The sequence below is a fragment of the Saccopteryx leptura genome, chromosome 6 (genome assembly GCF_036850995.1).
Source record: "Saccopteryx leptura isolate mSacLep1 chromosome 6, mSacLep1_pri_phased_curated, whole genome shotgun sequence".
In the NCBI taxonomy this organism is placed as follows: Eukaryota; Metazoa; Chordata; class Mammalia; order Chiroptera; family Emballonuridae; genus Saccopteryx; species Saccopteryx leptura.
Genome location: NC_089508.1, coordinates 27,002,845 through 27,017,331, shown reverse-complemented (window position 1 = coordinate 27,017,331; position 14,487 = coordinate 27,002,845). Strand labels below are relative to the sequence as shown.

Here is a 14,487-nt window from a genome sequence, read left to right as displayed (position 1 = left end):
GAGCAGGCCGCTGTTAGCCTCAGAGGAGCTCAACGACATGAGGTGTCCCTGGGGACAGGGAGCGAGCGGAGCTGAGCTCTTCCAGGCACCTCAGGCAGTTCTGTGCACATAGGGTAGCCTCATTTTTCTGAGGCGACATACCACACACCAGGTTGAATTTTGATTTTTTAGATGTTTCCAGATGAAGAACAATATCTCCTAGAATAATTGCTAACATTTACTGAAGCGATGCTATGTGCCAGGGGTCTTTCTAAATGTTTTTCATGCATCATCTCATTTAATCCTGAGCCCTACTGTTACTATCCCTGTTTAATAGCGAAGGAAACTGAAGCACCGGAGAGGTTGAAGGATTTAAATACAGCACCAGTAGTCCTATTAATTGGTGAAGGAATTCATACAAGTCTGATATACCTAGGGCCCATGATAGGGAGACAAGAGTACCCTGTCCTCCAGACACAATGTGATGGGATACATAAAAGTTCTCAGCTAGAGTCCAGTGGTTGGGCCCTGGCCAGTGGTGCAGTGGGTAGAGTGTTGTCTTGGAGTATCAAGGTCTGCAGCTTAATCCTGGGGGCTCTGGTTTGAGCCCTGATCAGGGCATGTATGAGAAGCAATCAATGGGTGCACAACTAAGTGGAATAAGGATTTGATGCTTCTCTCTCTGCCTCCCTTCCTCTCCTCCAAATCAATGAGGAGAGGAAGAAATAAAAAGTACAGAGGTGGAATGGCTCCAGGAATTAGCTAGTAAATCTTGGCCTGTTCATAACTTTATTCCCAATCCACGGCTGTCCCCTGGTGGTGGAAAATTCACAAGCCAAAGAAATCCAAGACTAGTGAACTTAGCAGGATGAAAAGACCTGGATCAAATGACTTATCTGCTGTATAAACACCCTAACCAAAAAACAGATAAGCCTTTCAAGGTCCATATTACCCAGCTCACTTGTGAATAAGATTGTAATCCCTGTGACAGCTAAAAGCTGATTGACAGTATAAGTGATTAAATCAGGTAGCAAAATATATGCCCCATGATTATACTTGTACTTCAAAAGCAGGAAATTCCAAGATATAATTAATTAGCCATTACTTAAAACTTCACTTTTTTTTTTTTAGCAAGACAGACAGACAGACAGGAAGGGAGAGAGATGAGAAGAATCAACTTATGGTTGTGTCACTCTAGTTGTTCACTGATTGCTCCTCGTACGTGCCTCGACTGGGGGGCTCCAGCTGAGCCAATGACCCCTTATTCAAGCCATCGATGTTGGGCTAAAGCCAACAACCATGGGGTCATGTTGATGATCCCTTGCTCAAGCCAGTGACCCCTCACTCAAGCTGGATGAGCCGTGCTCAAGCCAGTGACCTCAGAGTTTTGAACCTGGGACTCAGTATGCCAGGCTGATGCTCTATCTACTGTGCCACCACCAGTCGGCTCACATTTCATTTTTAAGCTTCTAGGCTTTCCTTGTGGCAGAAGAAAAACTACTATGCTTCAGGCCAACTTGTAATCTTGCACCCCTCCCCCACCTCAATTCAGTTTCCTCGACTTTTCAGATGTTATTATCAATTAGGTAATGTTTGCTTTCACTGCTTATTTCAAGCATGCTTGGTGGTATAAAATTCTGCGCAATAAAGCAAAACAAGGTCAATTCATATATATAGGTAAGGTCTAACAGGGCAGAAAGGGGAGATAGACTCACGCATGCATCCAGGTCAGGATCCATCCAGGATCCCGTCTGGGGCCGAAACTGCACATCTAGGACCTTGCTCGCAACCGAGCTATTTTTAGCACTTGAGGCAGGCTCCACAGAGCCATCCTCAGTGCCTGGGGCTGATGCGCTGGAACCAATCAAGCCATCGCTGTGGGATGGAAAGAGAAAGGGGGAAAAGGGATGGAGAAGCAGATGGTCGCTTCTGCTGTGACATGACCAGGAATCGAACCCAGCACATCCACACGCCAGGGCGAAAAAGCAGTTTATGAAAGAGTCATGTCTTTGCTGTACTCTGGGACCATGGGACTGGGTATCTACCCTGCATGGATCTGGGGGATATACTCTGAAAGTAGCACCTGACCTAAGCACAAATGCAGAAGACTGCCAAGTTTTTATTTATGCAAAGGGACATTTCCAGGTGTGTAAAGAAGTCACAAGTTGAAGTTCAAAACAAAAAACAAACATCTGCTAATCAAGTGTTGCATTTAATGAAAACCGCCTAAGACAGAAAAGGAGACATGAGAACCAGTCACCCAGAGTTGAATTCTGTCACAGACCACCTCCCCCTCCACTGAAATGCTGGAGAGCATTGTTGAAGCGGCTGAGCTGAACGTACTGTCGAGTCAGCAGGCTTGCTGGCCAGATGCACTGCACTCAATGAGGCACTTGGGAACGTAATATCCCAGGTAGAGGAATGTGGTTTGGAACCTGTCCTCCACTAGCTACAAGGGCCAAGAACCCCAGGGCAAGTTCTTCAATATCCCTAAGCAGCCTCATTTGGGTCCTGTCTGGCTGGTCCCTCTTTATTCCAACAGGAAAAAACACTAAAGACAATTAAATCCATCCCTACAGTCTCTCTCTTCTTTCCTTCAACCCTTTTACAAAAGATATTACAAGGGCAGCGGTTCTGGGCTCCCAGGAAACAGGGTCTTAGATGCGGCTGGAGGCTGAGAGGCATGAAACAGCAGTCTAGAAATTCCTTTCATCTTATGGCACTGATTTAGTTTAGACTTGATTTCTCCTCCCTCCCCCTGCCCGTGTCTCTACTCCCCAGACGGACACACTGGCACCAAATGGCTCTAGTTTTCAAGCTGCACTGGGATTTCCCAGCAGAAGAGACTTTGGTTTTTGTCATCCCGAAGTTCCCACTGCACCACCAGTTTTATCTGGAGAAAGAGAAAAGAATTGGGAAAAATGAACCTGGGACCTCACATTGTCACAAACTACCTAATTCTTCCTGTGTTTTTTCTTTTTATTTATATTTGTTTATTATTTTGTTTTTTTAGAGAGAGACAGAGACAGACAGGAAGGAAGAGAGATGAGAAGCATCGACTTGTAGTTGTGGCACTTTAGTTGTTCATTGATTGCTTTATCGTATGTGCCTTGACTTGGTGACTCTAGTCAAGCCTGTGACCCCTTGCTCAAGCCAGCGACCTTGGGTTTCAATCCAGCAATCTTTGGGCTCAAACTAGCAACCACGGGATCATGCTGATGATCCCACGCTCAAGCCAGCGACCCTGTGCTAGAGCTAGATGAGCCGACACTCAAGCTGGCGACCACGGGGTTTCAAACCTGGTACCTCAGTGTCCCAGGTTGATGCTCTATCAAAATGCCACAACTCGTCAGGTTCAACTCTTTTTTTTTTTTTTTCTGAAGCTGGAAACGGGGAGAGACAGTCAGACAGACTCCCACATGCGCCCGACCGGGATCCACCTGGCACGCCCACCAGGGGGTGATGCTCTGCCCCTCCGGGGCTTCACTCTGCCGCGACCAGAGCCACTCTAGCGCCTGGGGCAGAGGCCAAGGAACCATCCCCAGCACCCAGGCCATCTTTGCTCCAATGGAGCCTTGGCTGCGGGAGGGGAAGAGAGAGACAGAGAGAAAGGGGAGGGGGTGGAGAAGCAAATGGGCGCTTCTCCTATGTGCCCTGGCTGGGAATCGAACCCGGGTCCCCCGCACGCCAGGCCAACACTCTACCGCTGAGCCAACCGGCCAGGGCCGGTTCAACTGTTTCTTTACAAGACAATATTTGAGTGATAGTGATACCCAGGCTTAATGAACCTTGTTTTATAAGTTTTTCAAGACAAATACACATTAACTACTACTTCACTTAGTGCTTAATTAACATAGTTTAAGCTGTTTTTCAAATGTACTATAATTTACTTAGTAAATAACTACCATATATAAAGTGCCTACCATGTATCAGGGCCTAACTAGACACTCTGCATATGTAACTGAGGCTCTGAACACCCATGATTACATGGCTACTCTGCAAATTAATCTACAAACCTGTCCCTGACCTTTAGGGTGTCTGACATCCCTTAAATGCAGACTCTCTACGTTAGAGACTCTTCAGAATGTTTTTTAAATACTTGTCATTTCTAGAAAATAAATGGCCAGACTGCTCCTAGGTTCTATTTGATCGGAAAAAAGTAATTCCTTTACTTTCTCCTTCTTATCAAGATTTATATTTTTAATACAGGCTCATTCCAGCAGGCTCTATCCCACAAATGTTTGGTAGAAAAAGAAGCAGGTAGCCCTGGCTGGGTTGGTTAGAGTGATGTTCCGATATGCCAAGGTTGCAGATTTGATCCCTGCTCAGGGTACATACAAGAATCAACCAATGAATGCATAATTAAGTGGAAAAGCAGATTGATATTTCTCTCTCACTCTCTCTAAAATCAGTAATAATAATTAAAAAGCAGGTGTAGCAGGGTGAGTCAGGGGCAAAGGTGGGGTCAGAGTGGGGTGAAAGGGAGAAAAAAGAGTGGAGAAAGCTACCTCTCTGCTCTGGAGCTAACAAGCTACTGCTCTGTTGTTAACAGAATAATGGAGAAACCAGGATTTTCTGATGACAATACTATGACAACTCAAACCATTTGATATCTGGCTAAAATCCTTTAACTGTTTTGGAGTCACAAGACCCACCTCTGAGTCTAGGCTGTACTATTTCTTAGCAGAGTGGACTCTGCTCATATTGCATAATATTGGAAGCTCAAATTTCTTTATCTGTAAAAAGGGGATAATATGCCCTCTACAAAGGGTGGTCATGAGACTCCAGTGAAATGCATATAAAAATGGCTAACCATTGGGCAACATACAAAGAACAAAGGGACACTAAAAACTACCTGCTGGACATCCTGACTCCTAAAAGGCTAATTTATCTCCTTCCCTCAGGCTCCCTGCCCGCAGAGATGAAGGGCTCCTGCCCCCACCTCAGAGACCTAATCTAGTCCCAGGTCTCCAGCGCCACTCACCGGGGGGTATTCACTCTTCACTGGGAGTTTAGTCACGTAGTTGTAGGTCTTGTTTTCTTCTATGGGGCAGCTGACTCCACTCTTACAACCATCGGGCTCAGGAATAGGAAAAGGAACCGCGGCGCCCATCACGATGCCATGCACCACGGCTTTGCTCCCTTGAGACTGAGTATCTTAGGGGAAAAGAAAAGAGACTCAGAGAGTGAAGGAAATAGCCTATTTCCAAACTCTAAATAAAAACCTGATATATCTCAAACAACAGCACTGCTATGACGGCAAATCATGAGTCTGTACCTTTAATTCCTAGGGTCTGTTTCTCTTTGTAGTTCTGCTTTGTACCTCTGTGAATGCTGCAGAGCAGGCATGCACTCCAAAATTTGAAAAATTACTGAATTATGCAAAAAAACAATATCAGTGGGGTTGTTTTCTTTGCTCTTAACCCTACCTTGCTCTTTATTGCCTTTAAATTTTTTTAAAATTTACTGATTGATTTTAGAGAGAAAAGAAGGGAGAGAAACATGATTTGTTGTTCCACTTATTTATGCACACATTGGTTGATTCTTGTGTGTGCCCTGACTGGGGCTCAAACCTGCATTTTTGGCATTTCAGGACAATGCTCTAACCAACTGAGCTACCCAGCCTGGGCTCTTTGCCGCCTTTTATAGTTTTTCAGGAGAATCAGACCTACTTGGATAAATAACCTCTTTCAATAAAGTGACTGAAATTTGGCCATACACTTTCTTTTACTATTTATGTTGGCTTCTGTCAGAGTATATTGTGTATCTTTAAGAATTTTACTAGACTGGTCTCTGAATTCTCAAATACTCTGGCACAAAGGATTCCACGAGAAATTACAAAGGAAATACTAGGTAATGTGGAAAGAAGGAACGAGTCTACACAGACATGCCATGGACTGTGACAGTAGAGAAAGAGGTAAGCCTTTATAAACTGGTCAAGATTAGAAAGAGGTAATTTTCTTGCTAAGTTCTACCCACCATATGACGAGATGGGCAGGAGGAAGAATAAATATAATAAAATTGGGGTAACCGGAGTTAGGAGCCGTTAGGTTACTCTGGAGATCTGAAGTATTGGCTCTGGTTTTGGTGTGTGTGCACCGTTCCTGGAGGTACTGCGATACCGGGCTGACGCACGAAGTGGATGGAGCAAGCTCCTATTCCATCTCCCTGCTCAAAAAAAAAAATCCATTTAATGTACTGTCCTCAGCTAGAAGATGTATCAGATATTAAACTAGTAAGAACAGCCCTAGATATTAAACTGGTGGCACAGTGGATAGGGCATTTTCCTGAAGCACTGAGGTTGCAGGTTCGACCCTAGGGTTGCAGGCTAAAGCCTAGGGTCGCTGGCTTGATGTCGTTCGAGCCCAGGTTAGGGAGCGTATGAGAAGCAATCAATAGCTGCACAACTAAGTAGAACATAGAGTTGATGCTTCTTTTTTTCTCTATCTCAAAAACAAACAAACTTATGATTATAAATAAAAATAAACTGGTAAGAACAGATACTATACTTGATCTTAGCCAAAAAGCCGAGAAGTGATGGGCTGTTTCTTTCTGCCTGGGTTGACAATTACTTTTGTTTAGAAAGTACTTCTTTTTAGCAGGAACAATGAGACCAGGGTATCATCCAGTAGAGAAAACAACTCTAGTACTTAGAGCTGTCTTTAGGCTTAAGAGCCAGGGATGCACACTGACTGGGTAGCTCAGTTGGTTAGAACGTCGTTTTGATATGCCAAAGTTGTGGGTTCGATCCCTGGTCAGATGGGCACATACAAGAATCGACCAATGAATGCATAAATAAGTAGGATAACAGACTGATGCATGCTGCTCTCTCTCTAAAGGCAATCAGTGATTTTTTTAGAAATGTAGAAAAAAGCTCTGGCTGGATAGCTCAGTTGGTTAGAGCATCATCCTGAAGCACAGAGGTTGCTGATTCGATACCTGCTCAGGGCACATACAGAACAGACTGAAGTGCTTGTCTTTCTTGTTCTCTCCCTTCCTCTTTCTAAAATCAGTAAAATAAATATATTTTAAAAATGTAAATAAAAAAAATAAAATAAAAAGGAACAGGAGATGACAGGAACTTTGAGATTTCCTTTTTGGGGGGGGAGCAGTGAAGAAGGAAACTTTATTCAGAACAAAATAGCTCAAGTGTATACAGCATGGCTATGAGGCAGCCCTGGGGCCAGGCCCCACTCTGCTAGGTGGCTCTGCTCTGCTCCTGCTGGTCTGGTCTGCTCTGCTCCTTCAGCTCAGCCAGGGAGACGCTTTCTTCAGCCGTTGTGGAAAAGGAAAGGGCACTCTTAAGACAGCGGTTCTCAACCTGTGGGTCGCCCACAGGTTGAGAACCACTGCTCTAAGATTTCTTTTTTTTTTTTTCATTTTTCTGAAGCTGGAAACGGGGAGAGACAGTCAGACAGACTCCCGCATGCGCCCGACCGGGATCCACCCGGCACGCCCACCAGGGGTGACGCTCTGTCCACCAGGGGGCGATGCTCTGCCCATCCTGGGCGTCGCCATGTTGCGACCAGAGCCACTCCAGCGCCTGAGGCAGAGGCCACAGAGCCATCCCCAGCGCCCGGGCCATCTTTGCTCCAATGGAGCCTTGGCTGCGGGAGGGGAAGAGAGAGACAGAGAGGAAAGCGCGGCGGAGGGGTGGAGAAGCAAATGGGCGCTTCTCCTGTGTGCCCTGGCCGGGAATCGAACCCGGGTCCTCCGCACGCTAGGCCTCTAAGATTTCTTATTAGACACTCTAGTCTAGTTCCACAGGCCAGAAAATGAGAGGAGGATCAAGATAGATGCCCTTTCCAGAAATAAAGACTTTGTATTTGTCTAGATTCCTGGGAATCTGAAGGTAATGAATGTAGTATCAGAAACCAACAAGTCCTAATAATATTTCTTCAAGTTGAAGAAAGTTCTGAGATTTCCTGATTGCTTCTTGGATCCCCAGTGAATTCCCTAATCCTTAAGGGGCTAAGTATTAACTGCTCTTATATTTTGAGGCAGAATACAGACTTAGTAGCTGGAAGGTATAGTGCTTAAAATAGTATTTTGGAGGAGTTCCAAGGTCTACAGAACTGGGGTCTATACTGATACTCTGCAGTTTGTAGCTAAGCAGAGCTGACATTCCACAAAAGCCTATTGTGCAATATAGTGCAAAACAGGACATAGAGACGCCCAGTTGTCCTCTCTCACCTGTGAACACATGGATGTCTCTCTTTTGCTTAAAGGGAGTCTGGACGCTAGCAAAACAGGCTGTGGGAACTCTGTATAAGAAGCTAAGCCTGACCAGGCGGTGGCGCAGTGGATAGAGCGTTGGACTGGGATGCGGAGGACCCAGGTTCGAGACCCCAAGGTCACCAGCTTGAGTGTGGGCTCATCTGGTTTGAGCAAAGCTCACCAGCTTGAGCCCAAGGTCGCTGGCTCGAGCAAGGGGTTACTTGGTCTGCTGAAGGCCTGCAGTCAAGGCACATGTGAGAAAGCAATCAATGAACAACTAAGGTGTCACAACGAAAAACTGATGATTGATGCTTCTCATCTCTCCTCTCTGTTCCTGTCTGTCTGTCCCTATCTATCCCTCTAACTCTCTTGTCTCTGAAAAAAGAAAAAAGAAAAAAAAAAAAGAAGAAGCTGTGTAAGGGTATAGTGAATCTAGCTTTACACAGGTTGGAAGGGAAGGCACAGATTGTTTGACTGCAGTTCCCCTGCTCCACATTTCCATGTTCATTCCAATACTCGAGATTGATGTTATGTTTTAAGATCATTTCAAAGAGCCACATTTACTCACAACTGGTGAAGGTGACATTGACAGTGTATGACTGTCCTTTCTGCAGATGGCAGGGCTGAACAGGGCATGGGATCACATTCACTTCCTTTATAACTCCAACCCCGGAACCTGTAAAAGAAGAAAAGTTGAGTTCAAATAGGTTGTCCCTACCTAGTGGAAAGACTGTGCTCTCCCAATTACGGTGAGCTCTTTCTCCTGACCATCAGTGGTCTCCAGGAAACCGTTCATATTTGATGAGAGAATTAAAACACAGCCAGCTCCCCTACTCTGTAACCCGAGAGGGCTTCACCATGGAAAATCATTCTCACCCCCCTCCCCTTTCACCCCCACACAGGATTTTAAAGCAGCAAACATATCGTACAAGTGATGGCTCAAGTCCCAGCACTTGTTTCCATTTGGAATCTTGACACGGGTTGCTTCCAAACTGTTCTCTGCCACCATCTTCCAATCCTGTCCTGATACCTCTCCAAATTAGTGGTCTCCAAGCATAGTATACCTCACTAATGAGAACAACTTTAAGTACTCATCGGCAATATATAGATATGTATACTCCACTTTGGACACCTATGTTCTTCAAAATAAGTATCTTTGAAGCAGAGTGTGTGTCCTTTCTTTCTTTTTTTTTTTCAACTTTCTTTTTTTTTTTTTTCATTTTTCCGAAGCTGGAAATGGGGAGGCAGTCAGACAGACTCCCGCATGCACTCGACCGGGATCCACCTGGCATGCCCACCAGGGGGCGATGCTTTGCCCCTCTGGGGCGTCACTCTGTTGCGTCCAGAGCCATTCTAGCGCCTGAGGCAGAGGCCACAGAGCCATCCCCAGCGCCCGGATGGGGAAGAGAGAGACAGAGAGGAAGGAGAGGGGGAGGGGTGGAGAAGCAAATGGGCGCCTCTCCTGTGTGCCCTGGCTGGGAATTGAACCCGGGACTCCTGCATGCCAGGCCGACACGCTACCGCTGAGCCAACCGGCCAGGGCCTTCTTTTCTTTTTAATTTAATTTAATTTATTTATTGGTTTTAGAGAGAAGGAGGGGAGGGAGAGAGAGAAATATCAACTTGTTCCACTTATTTATGTATTCATTGATTGATTCTTGTATGTGCCCTGGCTGGGGATCAAACCTGAAACCTTGGCATATTGGGGACACTCTAATCAATGGAGCTACCCCACCAGCCTCCCCCCCTATTTTCTTTTTTTTTCTTCTTTCAGCCCAAAACAGGACAAAAGTGCTTTTTGTTCATGAAAAATGCTTGAGCAAAGAAGGTTAAATACAAATCTTATTAATCCCCATATCTCATCCAGGCCCCTGACACTAGACAAGTGGATGAGAGAGAATGCAAGTGAACTGCTGGTTAGCACTACCTGTAACAGGGTAAACTTAAGCTCTGCAACTCAGCCATCGCTGGTGAGAGGTGGGCTCTGAGACCTGATGCCTAGGCTGGAAATCTCACTGGCTTCATACTTACTATGTAACCTCAAGGCAAGATACTTGCCCTCTCTGGGGATAATAATAGCACCTATTTCATAATGTAGATGAGCTAACACACATATAGTTCCAAATGCTTTGAACATAGTAATGGTACACAGTAGCCCCGTTCTCTGTGGTTTTCCCTTTCTGTGGTTTTAGTTACCTATGGTCAACTGTGGTCCAAACAGATTAAATGGACAATTCCAGAAATAAATAATTCTTAAGTTTTAAATTGTGAGCGTGATGAATCTTGCACCATCCCACTCAATCCCGCCCAGGACATGACTCACTCCTTTGTCCAGCAAGGCATTTAGTAGTTGACTGTTCCAGCATTACAATGCTTATGTTCAAGTAATCTTACTTTAATAATGGTCCCAAAGAAGAGTAGCAATTCTGGCACTTCAGATATGCCAAAGAGAAGCCGTAAAGTGCTTCCTCTATGTGAAAAGGTATGTATGTACAGGAAAAATAGTATACAGTGTGTCCGTAAAGTCATGGTGCACTTTTGACCGGTCACAGGAAAGCAACAAAAGACGATAGAAATGTGAAATCTGCACCAAATAAAAGGAAAACTCTCCCAGTTTCATACCTATTCAGTGCAGTTCGATGTGGGCTCATGCACAGATTTTTTAGGGCTCCTTAGGTAGCTATCCCGTATAGCCTCTACAGACTCGTCACTGACTGATGGCCTACCAGAACGGGGTTTCTCCACCAAACTGCCGGTTTCCTTCAACTGCTTATCCCACCGAGTAATGTTATTCTTATGTGGTGGCGCTCTGTTATAAACGCGCCGATATTCATATTGCACTTTGGTCACGGATTCGAATTTAGCAAGCCACAGAACACACTGAACTTTCCTCTGTACCGTCCACATCTCGACTGGCATGGCTGTGGGCTGCTCCATTGTATACACGGTATTACGTCATCATCTGCGCATGCGCACATGCTGCCGCATCATCCTACAGAAACTGGGAGGGTTTTCCTTTTATTTGGTGCAGATTTCACAATTCTATCGTCTTTTGTTGCTTTCCTGTGACCGGTCAAAAGTGCACCATGACTTTACGGACACACAGTATATAGGCTTCAGTACTATTCACAGTTTTAGGAATCTACTGGGGGGGTGTCTTAGAATGTATTTCCTGTGGATAAGGGGGGTTACGATATAAATGTTCACTTCTATTGTCACCATACCAGGATTCAGTCCATAAATTTAATCTGGAATAGCTGCTCCTGGGTTGGCTATAATGTTTGCTTTGGACACACAAGGTGGGTCTCCCATCTCAAATATACTTTTTGGGTAGAAATGACAGATCCAGCTGATAGAATGGATTCTGTCTCAAAAATAGGACCCATCTGAAGATAAAAAGGAACTGAAGGGTTGAGAGCACGTTATGTGCTTTGTAGTCACTAAGACAGCTCCCTCCTACAGGACATGAACAGAGAAGCTCTGGTGGATGCCCTGTGCTTTTCAAGCGTGCAACTGCTCTTGGGGAGAACAGGTTCATCTTACTGACCAACACTGCTCCAGCGAGCTCTTTAAACACCTTGTATTCACTTATGCCCGGCTTACTTCTCCATCATGGCAAAGTTCTCAAACTATACACTCAAGAATTCTCTTCTCTAAGCACTCTGTTCCACTCTGTTCTATCTTCCATGGAGATAAAAAAATCCAGAACTTTAACCAAAAACCTACTGAAAACCAGTGCTTATGCTCAAGTTTCCACATCTGGCTTCTACCTGCTTTTTTTCAAGGCTGGGTCACCTGATCTAGAAGGAAATGAGTCAAGGGTAGTACTTGTAGCTCCTTCATCCAGTTTTTTCGGCTGACAAGAGGTTCTTGGACTTCCAATGTCAATAGAACAAACTCCTCAATCCTAACCTGCAGAAATTGCAAAACTAGTTTGCTTGGCCCTATTTCTCACTTGAGGCAATGCCACTCCAGCAAAAAGGGGGTGTATACCGGAACTCAAAAAACTTTTGATGTGGTCACTGAAGTTTTTACATTGCATTTCCCAACTCAAAAGTAAATTGGAAATCTGTTAACTGAAGCCCTCCTTATCCAAAGTTTTTTAAAAAATAAATCAATCTTGTTATTTATTCATTTTTTTTTAGAGAGGAGAGAATGAGAGAGAGAGAAAGAGAGAGAAAGGGGGGGGGAGCAGGAAACATCAACTCCCATATGTGCCTTGACCAGACAAGTGCAGGGTTTCGAACCGGCGACCTCAGCATTCCAGGTTGACGCTTAATCCACTGCTCCACCACAGGTCAGGCCCAAAAGAGTTCTTGCCACAGGTGTACACCTGCTTTTTCAAATGAATAGAACAATGTCTGCTAGATTTAGTTTCTTTCTTTTTTTTTTTAATGTTTCCACTGACACCCAAAGTGGCTCAAAATCACTCACTAGTTTCCTACTGTTTACTAGCTGAGAGCTTGGGCAAGGTACTCTATGTGCCTGTTTCCTCATCTGTAAAACAGATTGTGAGGGCTGAGTGAGTTAATACACTGTCTTTATCCAAATGCTGGCCACTAAATTTAATGAAGGGAAAGGTAGTAACTTGAGGTAATAATAGCACCTTTCAAGTGCCAGTCTCCATCTGTGGAACAGCGTTTGTTAGGTATTAACAGGCCAGCCATCTTTATTCCTTAATCTGTCCCCTGGACCCCAACTTTGCTTTTGCTTCAATATGAATTTTTTGTGTGTGTGACACAGAGAGAGAGACAGAGAGAGGGACAGATAGGGACAGACAGACAGAAAGGGAGAGATGAGAAGCATCAATTCTTCATTGTGGCACCTTAACTGTTCATTGACTACTTTCTCATTTGTGCCTTGACAAGGGGGGGTTACAGCAGAGTGAGTGACACTTTGCTCAAGCCAGTGACCTTGGGGTCATGTCTATGACCCCACACTCAAGCTGGTGACCTCGGGGTTTCAAACCTGGGTCCTCCATCTCCCAGTCCGACGCTCTATCCACTGTGCCACCACCTGGTCAGGCCAATATGAATTTTGATGACATAGTGGAAAGAGTATTTATTCCCTCATTTACTTTTTCAACAAATATATTTATTGGGCACTTACTATTACTTGTAAACTGGATAAAAAGGAGCAAAATTCTGCTGTGTGACTTTGGGCAAGTTTCCTAACATTTGAGGAATTCCATGACTGACTACATGATCTCCAAGTTTGCTTCCAACTCATAAATTTTATAAAAATCAGTTTCACGCCTCTTTCATTTATCATTAAATGTCTTCACTTCAAAAAAGTTTGATTCGAACAGTTAATTCTACAGACTTGACTGAACGACCTCACAATTTCTACACCCCATCCCTGGTACTTCCCAACAAAGATTCCAACCACAGCGGTAACAGGGGGTTATGTGTCACCGGCTGCGATCACAAACACGAGTTTTATAGATAAGAGGAGTCATAAATTCCATAGCCCAAGGGACACACTAACGGAAAGAATCATGAAAAAGAGAAATGACTTTTCACTTGGCAGCAAAAGGTAAATTAAAAGAAAAAACAAACAGAGTGGGATGAGAGGTCATCCAACATACAAGGCAAAAATGAAAGTTCTGCGTCGCACCCCTCATCCCCCGCGCTGCCTATGGACCTTCGGTTGTCTGCCCTACACACTTTAGTAAACTTTAGCAAAATGTCCATCCATCCCCAGGAATGTCCAGAGACCACCACACACTCTTTCCATGGGCAGAGGAAAAGTCTGTGAACTGTAGAGTTTCCTCAAAGCCGGCACCTTCACCCCTACCCGAGCCCGCCCACGGGGGTCCAAGGCTGAGCCTGGCCGCCGACGGGGCCCGCCCAACCTAGCTCGGGGTCTCAGCACCAGGTTCCGGCGGAGACTCCCACCGAGAGCGCGGGAACCTCAGGCTGGTCCGGGGCTCACCGCAGTCCTTGAAATGCACGGGCTCCGCCAGGGCGTAGGCGCTGAGCGCCAGGAGCAGGAACGCGGTGGCCGAGAAACGCATCGCTGCTAAGGAACTTCCAAGAGCAAGGAAGAAAGAAGTTGCCGCAGCAGTCACAAAATAAACCTGCCGGGGCGGGGTCGGGGAGGGCTCAGTCAGGCGACCGGAACCAGTAAACAAGGCCGAGTCCTGCCCTCGTCCCGCCTCCGCCTCTTGGGAGCCAAGCTCCGGTCGGTCTCCGCCCACCATGGGGACTTCACTGCCCCGCCGCGGGCTGAGATACATCTTCGGCCCCGCCTCTCTCTTCAGCTCTTGGTTTTGTTGCTGCGCCCTCGTTTC

General features: G+C 45.4%; 1 protein-coding gene and 2 non-coding genes across 3 annotated transcripts; all 3 read right to left on the bottom strand.

Annotated features, from left to right (window-relative positions):
• Positions 1-2,172: 2,172 nt before the first annotated feature.
• On the bottom strand, positions 2,173-14,309 carry NPC2 (NPC intracellular cholesterol transporter 2). The gene is made up of 4 exons (XM_066388404.1): positions 14,130-14,309; positions 8,765-8,872; positions 4,964-5,136; positions 2,173-2,872 (listed from the first exon to the last, which is right to left on the bottom strand). Exons 1-4 carry the CDS (start codon positions 14,209-14,211, stop codon positions 2,786-2,788), a joined length of 450 nt encoding a protein of 149 aa, XP_066244501.1. The 5' UTR covers positions 14,212-14,309; the 3' UTR covers positions 2,173-2,785.
• Positions 6,068-6,262, bottom strand: LOC136377702 (U2 spliceosomal RNA). Its single transcript, XR_010746374.1, has one exon. It is a non-coding gene; the product is annotated as a U2 spliceosomal RNA (small nuclear RNA).
• LOC136377710 (U2 spliceosomal RNA) lies at positions 6,329-6,518 on the bottom strand. The gene has a single exon (XR_010746375.1). It is a non-coding gene; the product is annotated as a U2 spliceosomal RNA (small nuclear RNA).
• Positions 14,310-14,487: the final 178 nt, after the last annotated feature.

Excerpts from the sequence above, each read along its gene's own strand:
- NPC2 (XM_066388404.1), bottom strand. The coding sequence starts at position 14,211 with ATGCGTTTCTCGGCCACCGCGTTCCTGCTCCTGGCGCTCAGCGCCTAC. Across the intron at positions 8,873-14,129 it reads CGTGCATTTCAAGGACTGCG|GTTCCGGGGTTGGAGTTATA; the intron begins GTGAGCCCCGGA and ends CTTCTTTTACAG. Across the intron at positions 2,873-4,963 it reads TGAAGAGTGAATACCCCCCG|ATAAAACTGGTGGTGCAGTG; the intron begins GTGAGTGGCGCT and ends CTCTTTCTCCAG.